This window comes from Pleurodeles waltl, chromosome 3_1 (assembly GCF_031143425.1).
Source record: "Pleurodeles waltl isolate 20211129_DDA chromosome 3_1, aPleWal1.hap1.20221129, whole genome shotgun sequence".
Classification (NCBI taxonomy): domain Eukaryota; kingdom Metazoa; phylum Chordata; class Amphibia; order Caudata; family Salamandridae; genus Pleurodeles; species Pleurodeles waltl.
In genome coordinates this window covers 955,037,035-955,055,392 of record NC_090440.1, presented here as the reverse complement: position 1 = coordinate 955,055,392, position 18,358 = coordinate 955,037,035, and the positions used below count along the sequence as shown (strand labels likewise).

General features: G+C 46.8%; 1 protein-coding gene across 1 annotated transcript in view; it reads left to right on the top strand.

Annotated features, from left to right (window-relative positions):
• The window catches only part of UTP11 (UTP11 small subunit processome component), a 134,935-nt gene that overhangs the window by 48,338 nt on the left and 68,239 nt on the right, over window positions 1-18,358 (top strand). Inside the window, exons 3-5 of the mRNA XM_069221313.1 lie at window positions 3,006-3,108; window positions 4,045-4,158; window positions 15,311-15,404. Coding sequence (XP_069077414.1) covers window positions 3,006-3,108; window positions 4,045-4,158; window positions 15,311-15,404 — 311 coding nt within the window. The remainder of the gene's footprint in view (window positions 1-3,005; window positions 3,109-4,044; window positions 4,159-15,310; window positions 15,405-18,358) is intronic.

The window sequence follows — 18,358 nt, the reverse complement described above, 5'->3', positions numbered from 1 at the left end:
CCAGAATGTTTTTTTTTTTAATGACAAATGTTTTTATAGTTTTTAAAAACACGAAATTTGGGCAATGCTGTCATGTAAAAAAGAGCTGCATTGCCCATGACGGAGAGAGGTAATCGATCCACGTCACCGCAAATCCTCCTGTAAATAATGTCCAGATTCCGCTAAATAAACTACAGCAAGAACGCACCTGGTATGCCACCACTTCCCGTCTGTCAAAGACGTGGCAAGACTGGAGGGGGCAGATTTGTGGGAGAATTGGGCTCCAGAGACAGAAAGACACTTCTCATAATAAGTGTGTATGCCCCGCCTCCTCTAACTAGTCCTTGATGCGCTGGGTGGTACTGTAGTGGAGACAGCAGCTGATCATTATAGAAAAATGTAATATCTCCTATTTGCACAGTGGGATCTCTGGGTCACGTGAGGCTCAGTGTGAAGGAATAGAGGAGGTGGGTGGAAGTTGACCATCTGGGATTTGAATAATGCTGAGGTAGTTTCAGAACTCTGTAGAGCCCACACCGTTTTTTGAAGACCATATCAGCACAGTGGACCACCCAGAATGGTATGGGAAGCCTTCAAAACAGTGCTGGGAGACCAGACCCAAAACTTCATCTTGCGCAGCAAAAGGCACAGGTGGGAGCGCCTCATAAAGCTTGAACAGAAAATTCAGGCAATGGCAGAGACATACCAAACTACCAAAGACCAGGTAACATGGGTCTGCCTGGAGGCCCTTTGTACAGAATACCATGCCCTCATGCATGACCTTACGAAACCGCAATTCCTGCCGATGCACCGGAAACTGTATGGGGTGGGAGACGAGGAAGGTCACTTTCTGGCGTGGCTCAGCAGAACAGAGAATACAAGCAGATGGGTGAGTGAGCTAAAGATGTCGGACGCCTTTCTGCATAGTCACTAATGGTGAGAATTTGGAGGAATTTGCTATACTATCGGAGCCCGTACGGCATACAGGTGGTGTTTTATAAGCTGTCGGTGGTGGGGCTTCACCTACTGGCAGTGTTTGGTGGAGGTGCAGCTTGTGGGTAAGCTCCTGCCAGCCCACCGTAAATGTTCTGCCCAAACCAGGGAAACCTCGTGCCTTGTTTGCTTTGTACAGACCAATTTCCCTCCTAAACATGGAGGCTAAGATCCTAGCTAAAATACAGGTGCGCTGGCTAGTGAGGGTCATTCCCGATCTAGTGCCCATGTGTCAGGGGGGCTCTATGCCAGGAAGAGCTACCTGACAGAACCTATGTAGGCTTCACAGTTGGCTGGACTACATCAGTCATACACAAGAGCCCCTGGCCTCGTTTGCACTCAATCTGGAGAAAGCCTTTGGCTCCATCAGCTTGCACTACATCTTCCTGGTCCTGCGAAGACTGAGTTTTGGCCTGAAATATTGCAGCTGGGTTAGATTGCTGTTAGCCGCCCAGTGACAAGGATGAGAGTGAATGGGGTTCGCTCATGGGCATTCCAACTGGAGCAGGGGACGCAGCAGGGCTGCTCCCTGTCGCTGCTCCTGTTTGCACTGACTGGAGCTGCTGATGAGCTTTCCATGACTCACGGCAGACGTAGTGAGCTTCTCAGAGGTGATGGGTGAGCCAGAGAAGGTGTCACTCTATACTGACAACGTACTGCTCTATCTGGCAAAGATGGTGACCTCCCAGCCGGTAGTTCCTTTGTGCCCCTACGCAAAGATACCTCCCTCACCCAGCCCCCCAAAACCTTGCAATGTCCTACAAGCTAGCATCACTTAGTCACCTCTTCTTGCCCTTCATACCTGCTTAGCAGCTTAATTCTTTAAGTTCTGAAATTCCTTACCCATATTGTTGGTCCTATTCTCTAATGAGACATTACAGTAGTCCACATTCAACGACTTCAGGATCTGGACGATGAGCGTCTCTTCTGCCTTTGAAAGAAAGACGATGTTAGACTGTAGTTGCTTGGTGAGATCACTTTAACTAATGTCATCCAGTGTTAAGTCAGAGTCCAACACACCACAAAGGTAATTGCTTACCTTGTAATCTGAGGCATCAGGACCCAGACTCGTTTGTCCATATAGATGACAAGATTCAATTATATTGATGTTTTGTGGATGGTTCGAGTCCTTGCCTACCAACTTCCAGGTTGCACAGGGCAGGGCCTCCGCCTCTCCAGCTGAGATACCCTGTGCAGTGACACAGGGTTTGTTGGGGGAGCAGTTTAACATCTACGTGAAACCCTTGTGGGAGATGATAGATGCTCAGTATTCCTGTCCCACCCTAGCTGAGAAGAGATGTAGCCGCACCCTAGGCTCTTAACAGAGGGTACTGTTGAGATAGTACACGTGACACTTGCTCTAAAGAACATACAAAGATTTTGAGTCTGTTTCCATCGCATCACTACTTAATTTGATGGATTTGAACTGCAAAATATTGTGCATGGAAATGTTTAAATTAATCAGAACCATAGCTAGTTTTGCTAGCGCATTCCTTTCCAATGGACAAATCAACATTGGTCATAGCTCTGAAGCAGGAGCAGGCAAGCATACAGTGCCATGCCACATACGCTCTAACCATTTACACAAGCAGTTCCCTTTTTTTTTTTTTGCTATGTGTGTCATCCTATGGCACCCAAGGCATTTTGCTTAGTAGATAGATGGTGGCGGGCAAGAATTAAATTGATCTGAACAACTGGCAATTACTCTAGGGTCATTCCATTTTATCGCAGTTGTGTCGTCACAGAAGAAATCAACTACGTGCAAATCAGCCGTACGGTGGGTGACCCTGTATAATTACTGCACACCATTTGAATTCTGTATTTTCCAAGAGGCTCATTTGGAGGATGATGAGTGGTTATCGTATCGAAACTGGGCAATGAGGACGTTAGGTGGGTATCCAGTGGAAGATGGTAGCAGTTTGTAAATGTTCAACAGCTGACTACGCATAGTATCAATGTATGGTGTGTGTACTATCATTAATGGTATTTGTTGTGCTAGGAGCTACTTTAAAAATATACATTTATAATTTCAGAGATTACCATAAGAAGAGAAACACTCTCAGTGCTCTCCGGAAGAAAACACTTGAGAAAAATCCTGATGAGTTTTACTTTAAGATGACCAGTGCAAAGCTCCAGGTAGGTATCCGCTTTGACATTTTTAGGCAGATGTGCCCGTTTCTGCAAACGGTTTAGGGACACTTAAAGTGTAACGTAGACTGGTTTGTTTCAGGGTTTTCAGTATAGACTTGCTAGTTCATCATCAAAAGCTAGTTTGGGTCTCAGTAAGTTAATTAGCCTTGCAGAGAGCTGGGAATGCTTGTTCCTAAATGTGGTATAGGTAATGTGGAACATCACCCATAAAATACTTCTACATTTTATTTTACTTTTTAACCTGTGCTACGCCAGCTGTTCGACTTTTAGAAGCCGTGAGTAGTCTCTGTTATGCCTTGTGGCTGATTTATTTCACACCACAAAGCAAACATTTCCAAAATCCGAGCAGGAGGGGTTGAGTCAGTCCTTACACTGACTTGCAGCAGTGACCTCTAGAACTGCGATGGACCCTTTTGACATTTCTCTTTCTCCTATTCCTTGGTCTTTTGGATTGGGCGACGCCTTCAGCTTACTCCAGCATGTAGAAAGCGTGGCGAAAACGCTGTCTTGTGCGCTTTGAGCAGCTATGCTTTATTTTTATTTTTTAACTTTCACATAAAAAAAACTTACAAAATGCTAAATAGCTGATATTTCTTGTTTTTTAACTATGCTTTACTAAATCAAAAATAGAAAAATGTATTTTTGAAATGATTGGTTAAAAAACAGTTTCGTCCTGCACTACCAGTTCGTGTATTTATTGATTGCTTATATAATGAAACCGAAAGGAAATCTCTCCCCACCCTCACTATTGTTTTCTTATTTTTTTTTATTTGTACGGATATAACAAGTGGTCACAAGGTTTTGAGAGTGGGAATTGTCTTAAATATATTCAAGCTGTCGTCCTTCTGGGCACTTTTAATGTTGAGAAATGACCTATTTGACTCGCAATAGCCCTCTTTAATTGAAACTTTCTTTCTTTAGGATGGAGTTCATGTGATTAAGCAACCGGTGGAGGAAACTACAGAAGAACAGCTGAAAGTGATGAGGACACAGGATATTAAGTATGTGGAAATGAAGAGGGTTGCCGAGGCTAAGGTGAGAACTTTTAGGACATAATGTTTACTATGTATTTGTGACCACATAGTACTTAAACAATATTTAACAGGCCATTTGGGAAAATCCTTCTATCTATAAGGTTGTATTGTTAGCAGTAGTCACTATGCATGTTTTCAGTGAGTGAGATCTAGGTTTGCCACTTGTCCTGTGGGGCTGTCTCTGTAAGGGTGTGGCTAGTTATGGCCCTGGGTATTCGGCTTAGCATGTATGCAGCGAGCCATCGGGCACAACATGTAAACATCCAGTCCTTCCTGTGTGCGTTCCCCAAGGTGAGAATGTGGCTAAAGAGCATCTGTAAAGATATAGGTCACAGACTAAACTATCTTAAAGCGCTGGGCGTGGATGACCTGTCTTCAGTAAACACTTAGTATGGGGGTGTAGGGCATTTGTCCCTCAGTATGTGCTTGGCTCCAGAATATGAATTCCTAGTTCTCTGCTAGTAGGTCAATTGCCCAGTTCGTATGCTTGGCCTATTCTGTGGATCATCCTGTCTCAAATTGGCTTGACCCAGTGAATGGATTTCCCATCCATCGAGATTTACTCTTGTCAATGTATGTTTTACCAGTTCTCTACATCTGTGCACCTAATGTCTGCATGGTCTGTCTTGGGGATTTACTCAGTCCAAGGGAATAACTAGCTAGACTTTTTAATTTGTGCTTGGTTCACGTTATGGTGGAATACCGCCTAATTTGTTCTTGATCCAGAGTATATACTTCCAAGATTCTGGTTATGTAGGTGACCCAGGGTATGGTGTACCCTGTGTTAGTTATGTATAGGGTAAATGTTTTGGACTGCCCAGTGTTTGGTATGCTGTCTAGCTATGGTATGGACTACTCCAATTTTGGTTACATATCTGGCAAAGGGCATGAACTGCCTTTTTCCGTTAGGTTTGTGGCCCAGGGTACGGACTGCCATGTTTGTGGTTATTTGTGTTGCCCACAGTGTGTCTAGCCGAGTGTTTGGTATGCAGTTGACCCAATGAGTTGAGAATATATAGAGACATAATGGACCTTAAGTGTAGGTGTTCAGTCCCAGCAGATATTAAGCCTCCTGCCACGAAAATGTACTCAAAAGAGATCTAAGTAAGTACGTCTTGAAATGTGCTTGGCCCATGGCATGAGTCACCAGACCCCAGTAAATGTCTAGCCTGTCGTATGATTGAGCCATTCCCTGTTCATACTTGCCCCATGCCCGAGTTGGCAAGCCTTGCCTAGGGTGTAGGCTACATCTGTGTAGGTTACCCTCTGTGAGTGAGCAGTCTGATTACTGGCTCTCCTTGCAGACACCGTTCCCATTCTTTGGGGAAAGTAGACATTCTGGGTACTTCCTCTGTACATACAACACCAAACTCCAAGGACGTCCTTGTGGTGATAGAATTTGTGTGCAGGGGATAGAGAGATGCAAAGCACTGTCTCCACTTTTTCAAGCCTGTACCTCATTTCTTAGGAGGTTCTGGGCGATGGGTGAAGTGGGCTCAATATTTACAGTGCTTCAGGTGTGTGTGGTGTTGCGGTTTCAAAAATACACAGGTGATAAGGAGCGATCTTCTGCCAATGTTGGTGGTTTAGAGATAGTTTGATTTAAAGTGAACCACTATTCCTGCTTAAGATTGCATCGTAATATATATAGATATTTTATACAAGGCATAAGTTAGTGTTCGTCAAGAACAAATTTACGAGGCAAAAGTGACTTGTGAAGTTCGATCAAGTGCTGGAAATCCATTGCCTATTACTTCCAGAGAAGGGTGTTCCATTCGCTACATGCCGGACTCCAACACCCTTATTTACATTTCAGCGTCAAACATTTGCAGGGACTCAGGTATCCGCTTCTCTGAGGACTTAACGTAAGTAGGCACAAGTGATAGCGGGGGCTTGACTGGTTTATGCTCCAGCATGATCAGTCTGAACTGGGGGAGGAATATACTGTGAGTGCAGACTACAGTTTGCATCCTTACAGCCAAGTACTGCACTAACTGAACTAGCCACTGAACTAGCCCACATTCTGCCTGCAGGGCCGTGCTACAATCAAAATGCAAAGATTTTGACATTGCATCAAGAGTCTGATCGTAAGACAGGCCTTGACTGGAGAAAGGTCACAATCCTTGTATAGTTCGGATTTGAGCCTAAACCTGCTTCAATTGAGGTTCAGCCCCCTCTTACTTATGTTGCACTCAAAAATATCAGGTTACAAATGTATGCCACCGTAAGCAGCAGCGAACTATGAGGTACATAACGCCAACTGAGTAAACTGGATTATCTGTGTATCCCTAATAAAGCGTTTGTATTGCAAAATGCTGGTGGGGGTGTTTCGTGTCACGCAGTTCTGTTAACGTGTTGTTTTGTTTTTTTCTTTTATGGCGTAAATTGTTCTTTCTGAAAGTAATACCGCAATTTCCAAGGCGTCATCTCTGGTAATGCGTGAACACTGAGTTTGTATTGATACGTTGCTGCCATCTACTGGCAAACTGCTGTTATGGTACCAGTTTGATAGGGAATCTAGAAGGATCAACGAGAGCCAACTATTTTGTTGCTTTTTTTGGCAACCTTTGTTTATTGAGGTTACACATTTTCAGATGCAGGCACGCTGTATTATAAGGAGGATCTGCATATCTACAGTCATGATTGTATGCAGGGTACAATGATGCAAGTGATGTTTTCCAAGGTTACAAAATAAAAATAAGAATCACAAAAGAGTAAGATAAATTTACACTGAGCATGGGATGGAAGATTAGGGCACTTCAGGAGGCGATTATTGCGACTAGTCTACCCATGGAAGTGTTACTGACCGATTCCTGTATTTGAGTACTTGAATATTTACTATATATATTTTCTCATAAGATAGGTTTCCATGACTTCTCAGACATGGGCACACACATGGTCAAATGAGGAGCGCATCCCTTCATTTGAGGGCCTCTCTAGTCTTGAGTGAGAGGGAGTTTTATGCAGGGCACAACATTTCTCGTAAATTACAAGGAATCTGGTATGGTAGCAGCTGCCCACACGCTCCTCTTCCTTCTTTGAGCCAGTTGCGGGCTAGCTGTGTCCCCATTATGTGTCTGCTCACTGTGGCATGGGTCTTAATCTAGTGGTCCGTGGTCTGGTCTAGTGAGCCGTGGGTGCAGCATCAAGCTTCTCGCACCCACAGGAGTGTTAATGCAGTGGCAGGGCTTTCAATGTTTCATGAAACAGGTTGTGTCTGTGGGAGTTTATAATGATACCCTTATGGGTTCACACCTTCCAGCTCTGGGGGTGCAGGATAAACCACTCATGGCTGCTATTGTGGCAATTCCTCAGTTCTATACCCATTGAAACCCACAGATGTGGTGCTGCCTGTGGTGCTGATATATAGGTCTTCTGTTTATCTCGATTTGCGTACACGCAGGGGATGGTAGTCTAGTGCATTCTAGCCCTGCTGTTGGGTGGGGTTTTTAGCAATGCTTGGTCTCTGACTCATTGGAAGACTCTCAATGGGGACATGTGGTCTAGTTCATTTGCAGACTGTGGATCTGATGGAGCTTGTTCTAATGCATACTTCCCCTTGCGTGACTGCGGGCAAAATATTGAATCCCCCTGTGGCTACAGTCCCATATATGCCATCATTTAGCAGCACTCAAAAATGAGGAAATGGCAATCTGATGCCTGGAAATGTGACAGAGGTGATCACAAGTTTTAACTGGACCTATAAGGTCAGTGTTTACGTTTTGCTCGCAGACGTGTATAGCCTGAGATAAAATACAGCAAATTGTTTGGGCAGATCTCCATTTAAAGTGTCAACCTATCAGTGAGTTTGCTGCAGATCACTAGTGACACTTTGTTACTTGGTTGTGCTTCCCTGGAAATTACAAGCAAAGAAGGAGGTGTTCTTTTATTTATTTATGTTTTACTTTCTGTTTATTGAGGTATAGACATCTTTTCTTCCTATTGTGAGATCTAAATGAGCTTCTGTCATCAGTGAGAACGCCGACAGATTTAGTGCACAGTTCAAGTGTTGCTGCCTTGCTACACTTTAGTTGGGTGTTTGTACACGAAGGCTGTGGCCGTCATCCTATTGGTCACTTTACTGAAAAGCCCTTTTGGAAGATTTTCTCTTATGACCTGCTAGTGTAGGGTACATTCTGGCTAAAGGACTGTTTGCTGCTGTCAGAGCTCATTTTCGGTGAACATATCACACAGAGCGTGTATGTACAGTGCCTGCAGTATGGACGTTTTGAATCGTTCAGGTATGTGAGCTCAGTAGAATATTACAGGATAGAAAGACCGTTGGCACAAGTTGGTGCTAAGGGTTCTGTATTCATAGTGTAGGAGCACTGCTGACAAGAGAGTGACATATGGTACAGGCCGAATGTAACATTTGTTTGTCTAGGCTTGACTGAAGCCACGTGCTTGAAACAAGAAGTTCTTTTGAAGATGTACCCTCTTGTTGAGTCAGACTGGGAATGGGTTTCTGGAATATTTTGTTGTAGTAGCCTGAGTTCATACAGTGGACATTTCAAGACGTAAAGGTGGCATGATAGTTAATTTTCACAAGGACGTTTGGTCATTCCTCACATGAGAAGTCTACTGAGAATTGATTGTTTTTGTGCACATTGTATCCAGTGGAGCTGTTGATTTCGCTAGTGTGTCCTCTGTCCAGGTACACTGCCTGATGGAGTAAGTGAAATGTCCATGCCTGCAACCCTGCACCTGAAAGAGCTACATCAGATCGTATATGTCCCCATGCAACTATCAGATTCTCGCACAATAAGGAATAGAAGTGGTGATAAATCTGTTGAACATATGAGGAAACATGATGACTGATTAATTTAACACCTCATCTCGCGCCCAAACACCAGAGATGGTCACAGTGATTACTCCTGCTACACTTAAACATGGAGTTTCCTCCTTGAATAAAGGTATGGTGGGGACTTCAGGCAGCATTCATGGGAAATCCCCAAAGTGGGTATCCCACCTCACATGTAACCAAACACTCACATGCAGCAAATATACGTGGGAACGAGTGGGTCAATTTATAGCTGCCGAGGATCTACCGGTGAGAGCCAGTGGTCTCCCATTGGGAATCCAGTGAAAACGACTGGTGTCCCCTCCTCCCCACTAGAATCAGCTGCCACCAACTGTTGGTAGTGGTATAGAATGGGTATGAGGATGGTAGTAATACTTTAGGTGTATCCCTAAAGTAAAACCCTAACAGAGTGGAGCATCCAGTTAGCGTTACATGCCTTAATCATGTAATGCACTTGTACTAGAAGATAAACCAGGTCTGTCAGTCTGTAAGAATGTGGAACATGTTGTCACATGGATGTGTGCTAGGGACCGTCAACGCTGCATAAACCCTGAATGTGTGGGATATGTTAAGGACATCTTGGATTGGAGTGAGGTGAACAGTCAGGATGACTTGAGAAGATTTTAAGCTAAAGTTGAATGTCGCTCGTGTAAAATATGAATAGCTGGTTTCTGTAGCACACAATACAGCAGTTGTGCCATTCTAAAGCACTGTAAATAACAAGTGTTACTATTAATTGAAAGGCGGAGTTTACTCTGTTGGTTATAGAGACCATGGCCTACAGTTCATTTATAGATGTAAACTGTGGGTGCTTACCTCAGAGCTCCCTTTTGGAGTAGATGTCATAGGGACTCAATCTGCAGAGTGAAAATAATTGGTGATACTACAGCGCACTGGATGTATAGGGATACAGGGAACTGAAACCTTCTGCAAAAGATGTTTCTATTTGCAAGGCCTGAGGAAACCTATTCATGGTTGTAATCTTGAAACCCACCGGAAGTAAGGGTAGACAGGAGAAAGAATGGTGCAGTATTAAATATTCTGGAGATGTTTACGTGGACGAATTCACACGGGTGATTGTGAGGCAGTAAATGGTGGACAATAACTGCTTGTAATGTGGTGGCTTCAGGACCATAGTGAGATCAGATTATTAGTCCTGGAGTAGGTTGTGTGGGTCCAGAGTGGCTCGAATGGTGACCTGAATCTCAGTTTGCAGAAGATGGTAACTGTGAGGCATGCTATAAGTGAATAGCTGGTCAGCACAGGGAGTGTAAGATGTGACCTGTTGAAAGTGGGAAGATCTGACTTTTAAGAGAAGGGGAGTGGTTTTAGTTGTGTGGTGTGGAGTATTAGAGACTGGACTTTTGATGGAAGATTTTTGATTGTGGATATGGAGAGGATGTACTCACAATGGAAGTGACTTTTAAGGATAAGATGATAGTTGCATGATCCTGTGAATGAAGGAATAGTTGGGAAAGACTCCTAGAGATCAAAATGATGGAACAAGAGTGGAGTGGGTATGAGTCTTATATAGGATAGGTTGACTTTCGATCTTCCCAGAGATGTTTTTTTAAAATTGCAATTGGCCTTCTTAGCCTGCATTTATTGGTTTGATCTGCTATAAAGAGTTTTGTGCTATCACTGCTGCCTTAGAAGAAAGTATAGAAGCCGTGCTATGTCTTTTTGTGTTGAATTCACACTTTTACAGAAGCAATAAGGACAGGAAATGGCATTCACTTCACTGATTTTTTTCAGCTTGTTTGGTTGCTGTCATTCTAGAAGCACCAAGAGGTAGATTGCTTGGATTGGGGCAAGTTTACTTTCAGACATGGTTTTGTTGAAGAATATTGCTATTCACAAAACACTTAATTAACTAAATGGTGATGGTTTTCCGTTGACTACTAAGTAAGTTGCAGTTTTTTCCCATGACAGGCACACAGTCAGTATATGGCTTTACATAGTGTGTGCTACAGCCAACTTGCTCGAATGGCAGACAGGACACTACAATAATGTGATTGTAAGGTGGCTTATGGGCGCCACGATAAAAGCTGTCAAAAGGTAAGGGAGAATGGTAAAATTAAGACCAATCAAATCAAAAACATTTATAAAGCGCGCTACTCACCCGTGAGGGTCTCAAGGCGCTAGGGGGAAGGGGTTACTGCTGCTCGAAGAGCCAGGTCTTGAGTTGCCTCCAGAATGCGAGGTGGTCCTGGGTGGTCGTGAGGTTGGTGGGGAGGGATTTCCATGTCTTGGCCGCCAGGTAGGAGAAGGATTTCCCACCTGCCGTGGTGCGGCGGATGCGAGGGACGGCGGCGAGTGCGAGGTTGGCAGAGTGAAGCTGACGGGTGGGCGTGTAGAAACTGAGGCGACGGTTGAGGTATTCGGGTCCCTTGTTGTGGAGGGCTTTGTGTGCGTGGGTGAGGAGCCGGAAGGTGATCCTTTTGTTGACGGGAAGCCAGTGCAGGTGTCTCAGGTGGGCGGAGATGTGGCTGTTGCGGGGTATGTCGAGGACGAGGCGGGCGGAGGTGTTTTGAATTTGCTGCAGGCGTTTCTGGAGTTTAGACGTGGTTCCTGCGTATAGGGTGTTGCCGTAGTCCAGGCGGCTCGTGACGAGGGTGTGGGTCACGGTCTTTCTGGTGTCGGCGGGGATCCAACGGAAGATCTTTCGGAGCATGCGGAGGGTGAGGAAGCAGGAGGATGATACGGCGTTGACTTGTTTGGTCATGGTGAGAAGAGGGTCCAGGATGAATCTGAGGTTGCGTGCGTGGTCTGAGGGGGTTGGTGCAGTGCCAAGGGCCGTGGGCCACCAGGAGTCGTCCCAGGCGGACGGGGTGTTTGCGAGGATGAGGACTTCCGTTTTGTCTGAGTTCAGTTTCAGATGGCTGAGTTTCATCCATTCTGCGACGTCTCTCATTCCATCTTGCAGGTTGGTCTTGGCGCTGGTGGGGTCCTTGGTGAGGGAAAGTATCAGCTGAGTGTCGTCGGCGTAGGAGGTGATGTTGATGTTGTGTTTGCGTACGATGTCGGCGAGGGGGCTCATGTAGACATTGAAGATAGTCGGGCTGAGCGAGGAGCCTTGTGGGACGCCGCAGATGATCTCCGTGGGGTCTGAGCGGAAAGGTGGGAGGTAGACTCTTTGGGAGCAGTTGGAGAGGAAGGAGGTGATCCAGTCCAGGGCCTGTCCTTGGATCCCGGTGGAGCGGAGGCGGGATATTAGGGTTCGTTGGCAGACGGTGTCGAAGGCAGCCGAGAGGTCGATGAGGGCGACTGTTTCTCAGTTGTCCATCAGAGTTCTGATGTCGTCTGTGACTGAGATGAGGGTGGTTTCTGTGCTGTGATTGGCTCGGAATCCGGACTGAGAGGGGTCGAGTAGGTTGTTGTCTTCCAGGAAGTTGGTAAGTTGCTTGTTGACGGTCTTCTCTATGACTTTGGCGGGGAAGGGGAGGAGCGAGATGGGACGGAAGTTCTTCAGGTCGCTGGGGTCCGCCGCAGGTTTCTTCAGTAGGGCGTTGACTTCTGCGTGTTTCCAGCTCTCGGGGAAGGTGGCAGAAGCAAACGAGCTGTTGATGATGGTCTGGAGATGCGGGGCGATGATGTCGTCGGCTTTGTTGAAGATAAAGTGTGGGCAGGGGTCCGAGGGGGCACCGGAGTGGATGGAGTTCATGGTGGCTTTGCTCTCTTCCGCGTTGATGTGAGTCCAGGTGTTGAGGGTGATGGTTGGGGTTGTAGGTTCTGTGGTGGTTGGCTGGGTCTGGTGTCCGAAGCTGTTGTGTAGGTCGGTGATCTTACGATGGAAGAAGGTGGCGAGGGAGTTGCAGAGGTCTTGTGAGGGCGTGATGGCGTTGGCGTTAGGGTTGGAGAGCTCTTTGACAATGTTGAAGAGTTCTTTGCTGTTGCGAGTGTTCTTGTCCAGTCTGTCTGTGAAGGAATTTCTTTTGGTGGTGTTCGCGGGTGGCGTTCTTGAGGGCAGACATGTTATCTGCGGTGTGGTTCTTGCGCCAGGCTTTCTCGAGGGTGCAGCAGTTTTTTTTAGATTCCTTGAGGGTGTCTGTGAACCAGAGAGGTTTCTTGGTGTTGGTCTGTCTTGGGAGGCGTCTGAGGGGAGCGAGGTTGTCTGCGCAGTTGGTGATCTAGTGCGTGAGGCTGAGGGCTGCGTCGTTTGGGTTGGTGGAGAAGGTGGGTTGGTTGTCGCTGAGAGTGGAGCGAAGCTGTTCCGCAGGGATTTTGTTCCACTGTCGGCGCGGGATGGATTGTGTGCGGAGGTGGCGAGTCTCACGTCGGAAGGTGAAGTGGACACATCTGTGGTCGGTCCAGTGTATAACGGAGGAGTGGCTGAAGGTTACGTGGTTGCTGGCGGAGAAGATGGGTTCGAGCGTGTGTCCGGCGATGTGGGTGGGGGTGTTCACCAGTTGCTTGAGACCGAGGTTGGCGAGGTTGTCGAGCAGGGCGGTGGTGTTGGGGTCGTTGTTCTGTTCCAGGTGGAAGTTGAGGTCACCGAGGAGGATGTAGTCCGGCGAGGCAACGGCGTGCGGGGAGATGAAGTCAGTGATAGAGTCGCTGAAGAGGGCGCGAGGACCAGGGGGTCTGTAGATGAGAGTTCCTCTGAGGGTGGTCTTGGGGTCTGTGTGGATCTGGAAGTGTAGGTGTTCGGCGGCAAGGGGGGTGTCTTCTGTGGAGGTGGTGACGTTGATGGAGTCCTTGAAGACGATGGCGATTCCTCCACCGTCTTGGTTGGTGCGGTCTCTCCTGGAGATCTTGTAGCCGTCTGGGATGGCTATGGCGATGTCGGGGGCCGAAGAGGCGTTCATCCAGGTCTGAGTGATTAAGGCGACGTCCGGTGCGGTGGAGTCCAGGAGGTCCCATAGTTCAATGGTGTGCTTGTGGACGGAGCGTGCGTTGATCAGGATGCATTTGAGGTGGTTGTTGTCGCGTGGGCTGGCGGGCGGGGTGGTTTCGCGGTGGAAGGTGAGTTTGCAGGTGTGGCATGCGAAGGGTCCGTGGGTACGTTTCGGGTTGTCTAGGAAGACATGGACAAAGTGGGCTCTGGTTCAGGGCCCCCACCTTTCAATGGAGCTCCTTGTTAGGCTTACGGGACAATCAAGTTTGTCTAGAGTTTTTAAATAACTATGTTGTTTACATACCTTCCTTTTACTTTTATCCAGCCGAGTTCCGTCCCTTACCTGAGAGTCGGTGATGGCCAAAGAAAAATCCCTATTAGATTAGGATTTGGTTAAACATTTTAAAGTGCTTAGGTCCAGCTCAACTTCTCAAGCCTTTGTTTTTATACAGTATGTGCCTCTTACTGTTCAGTAATGATTGGCACTGTGTGCTCCCAGTGCAGTCACAGCTTAGTGTCATAAAACTCTGAATACCAGTCCAACGCAGCAGTGGCCGCGCAGTAAACAAAAGCACCCACTCTATTCCTGAATGGTGCTGACAGGCCAGCTATAGCACACATTGTTGGTAGAAGGCTTGGTCAGACCACTAGTCTTTCTACGTCCCAGTCCAGCGCGAGACTGCTTGCGCCAAGGTAGGACCCACGCGTAGGTCACCTGTCATTGTGCCGTGCAAATCAGCGTTCATTGTACCCTTCATGGCTGCACTGTCCATGTGCAGCCGTTGCTTGGGCAGTGCAGTCAAAGCCCAGGGCTAACGTAGATTCCACTGTAATTTCCAATGGTGTGAATGAGCAGAAGACGCAAAATACATTCAAAATTGTTCCGAACAGGCCCCCAAATTATGTTTGGCCCGAGGGCTCAAAAATACTTAGTGTCCTTGTGGCATTGTGCCCTGGGCTCCGAATAACCTAGCATCAGAGTTTATGGCTGAGGGGCTCGTCGCACACCTGTTGTGACTGCACACCGTGACTGCATAAGTAAGCGCTTCACAACGAGAGCATCTTTAAAAAAAAAAAAAACATCTTGGAACTTGGGATCTCTCTATAAATATATATATATTGGGGTGCCTAGGAAGAGAACTAGGGGCGATGGCCTGCTGTCTCGCCATCTAGAGTGGGGTTAACCCTGTTTTCATGAGTTATGTAAGTTCACACGAAACGGCGTACACCCACAAAAATCCCAGAAGCCACTGTGGCTATTCGTAATATAGTGCAGTGTACCGTATTCCGTGCATATACCCCACGATTAACCCTCTGTATATATTTATTAACACTTTGTAGATTAAAACCTGATACATTGGCCGGGCAGCTCTTATAATTTTCAAGAAATACGACTTTTTCTATAGTTTGTATATTATTTTGTTTTTTGGGACTCGTCACCGTGGCTTGCTCATTGTTATTTGTCTCGCTTGTTCCTGACCGTGACTTCAATTGTTTCTTTTTCTTCTACGATAGAAAATAGAAAGATTGAAGTCGGAGCTCCATCTGCTGGATGCCGAAGGGAAGCAACCCAACAAACACATTTTTTTCTTGGATACAAAGAATGAAGGTATGTTAAACACCGGTTTCTTAAATCCACTCAGTAACTAGCCACTGGCTGGAAGGGAGACCCTCAAGTGGCGTCATGGTGCTGTCGGGGCTGGGCTGTTGATAGATCAGCTGCTCTGGAATGCCAGGAGACCCGATCACAGTTGAATACAGAACGGCGGTAGAAGTCTGTGAGACAGGATCACCCCCTCTTAAACATGTCGGAAGAAGCTACGCTGACATTTCAGCTGCTTTGCTGCTTTCTTATGTAAAAGACATATTTTGCCTCTTGCATAATAATAAAGTGTCACAAAAGAATGATGGACGGAGTGCTGACAATGCAAACACTCACCCCCAGTCACAGATCTGGGTTTAATCCATCGTTCTTTTGCTCACCATGCCACCCCAGTTTGGACCCAGCCATATGCAAATCAGTCTTGACCCTGTTCCCCATGGGAACAGTCCAGCCCGAGCTGCCAGGCCAGGTCTTCCCTGGACTGGAAACAATAGTGGACTCACAACTGCTCCCTGCTGACCCTTGCTTTAGTACTTGCCCCCCAGGGCTAGACCATGGACTACGAGATCTCACAATGACCCCCAGGGGCAACATCTTGCCAACTTCAACCTTGATGCGTCCTTGAACTTGTTCAGATATAACTGTACTTTCTGCCATTCATTGGCAGACTCACCTGTGTTGTGGACACAGATAGGTGTAAACCCTGAAGTTGGAGAGAAGAGACTGGAAAACCACCCCAACACCTCTCTACAGTATAGCTGCTGCGCAGGGCCTAACTGAACCCCTTCCGCAGTACTTTTCTTCATGTCACCACTCTGCTGGTCAGGAAGAGAGTGAATGTCATGGCTATGGCAGAGGAGGTTGAAGAGGACAGTGACAGTGCAGTCTCCGTAGGTAGGGCTTCAGACGGTTCACATAGAACACCCTGTGTCCACAAGTAGCTAACCACAGAAATGTTTTGACTACCTTGTATGGTCCACTCCATTTCTTCTCCAAAGCCCTGCGACAAATAGGCTTCAGCACCAACACCTCCTGACCTTCCTGATAACCCAGGGTGCGTAGCTTTCTGGTCATGCCAGCCCTTCATAAGCTCTTGGGTTGGCCAAAGGCTTCCTTCGCCTAACTCATGTATTGCACCATCAGTTTTATGAAGGCAGTCACATAAACCACCCCATCCTTTTTGTTGAGACTGAGATTCCTTCCCACTTCTTACTAAAGTTGGTGCACCTCGCTGCCGGTGACCATACAGAAATTCAGAAGACTGAATCTGTGGATTCTATCTGTGGGCAAACAAGAGACCTGGCAGGAGAAGATCCCACTTCTTCCTGAGGTTCTCTGATAGAGTTCCTATCATGCTTTTGAGTGTCTTGTTGAACTGCTCCACCAAACTATTGGTTTGTGGGTGGTATACCATGTGGCGGATTGTCTGGTCACACCAGCCTGCTCCCACATCTCTCTTTTGAGGAGAAAAAGTTGGTTCCCCAATCAGAGATCATGGTTACTGGAAATTCAACCCTAGAAAAGATTCTCAGGGAAGCAGTTGCTACCTCCTTTGCTGTTGTGCTTCTCAGAGATATTGCCTTGGGATTCCTGGTGGCATGATCCACCACAATCAAGATATACTTGCTATCTTACAATAGGGGGGGGGGGGGGAGTCAACTGAATCAACAATGCCTATTCCCTCATGCTCAAATGATACATCCACAACTAGTAGGGGGTCCTAATGATGCTTTAGTCCTCTGTCATGACTTTCAGCTCACTTGGCAATCAAGACATGTTCAGTAGAGTCTCCGCGTATCCGTGGCCATTTTAACAGAGGGTCTGACCTATCTTGGGTTTTCTAATGCCCACATGTCCTGCCCAGGGCACTTCATGGGCCAGTGACAACTGGACGTTCCAGGGCACCAATGGAACCACTAGGCTCTTGCTAGACCCTGGCTTAGAATTCACTGGCTCACTGTAAAGTAGGCCATCCTCCAAGCCAACATAGTCCCGGGCACTCCTTTGCTGACTTGTTCCTGGGCTTCCTTGCACAGTCCCACAAGTATGGGGCACTACTGTTCTGCCTTGAGGAAATCATCCCTGGTAAGCCACCCAGCAGCCAGCAGGTCCTGCAGCTCTGCAAGTGACCCAGATTCAAACACGTCTGCTTCGGGAGTCTCATTCTCCTCTCCTTCAGGAACAGCATTAATGAGCTCCATAGTGTGAGCCTTCTTGGAGCCTGCCCTTTCCTGCAGACTACCTTGCCTGGTCCCTTCTAACCAAGAATGTTCTCAGTCTCCTTCTGAGACTGCAGCACATCCTGTGCTCTGGTCGGCACAGCTGACTGTCCAAGCCGTAAAGGCTTCTGGTCCTGGTACTAAGCCAGAGCCAATCAAATACCTTGAGGCAACCAGCACCTTGTTTCGCTCTCACTCCTACATTTACCCTGGTCATATTGCCATTGATTTCTACCTGAACTTGGGTAAGCGAGTATCCCATGTTCTTGTTCACCAGTGGCTACCACATTTGCATCCTTAGCACTAGGGAGAATATCCCTGGGCTTGAGATACTTCCTGTCAACTATAGACATGTAAACTTCAGTATCCATCAGGGCAGGCACCTTCCATTGATACTGACTTCCTGCGCAAACCTTATTTTACAGAAGGATAAATGTTCTTCAGAGCATCTGGTTCCCTCTTTCAGATGATCATTACCAGTAGTTCACTGCAGAGGGCCCGCTTAGGTCCCTTTCCCCATGTGTAGCATGCTAACTGTCCTGGGTTTAGCTTGTATAAGGTCTTTCAACTGGCAGTCTCTTCTAAAGTATCCCACCTGGTGGCACTTATAACAAGTCACCATTGAACTTAGAAGACCACCCTGTCCTTTCTTCCTTATGATGGCCCATACCAGACACACTATTATCTCCTAGTCACTCCTATGTCCCTTTGGGAGTTGTCCTGGCCTCTCTCCCTTCGTTT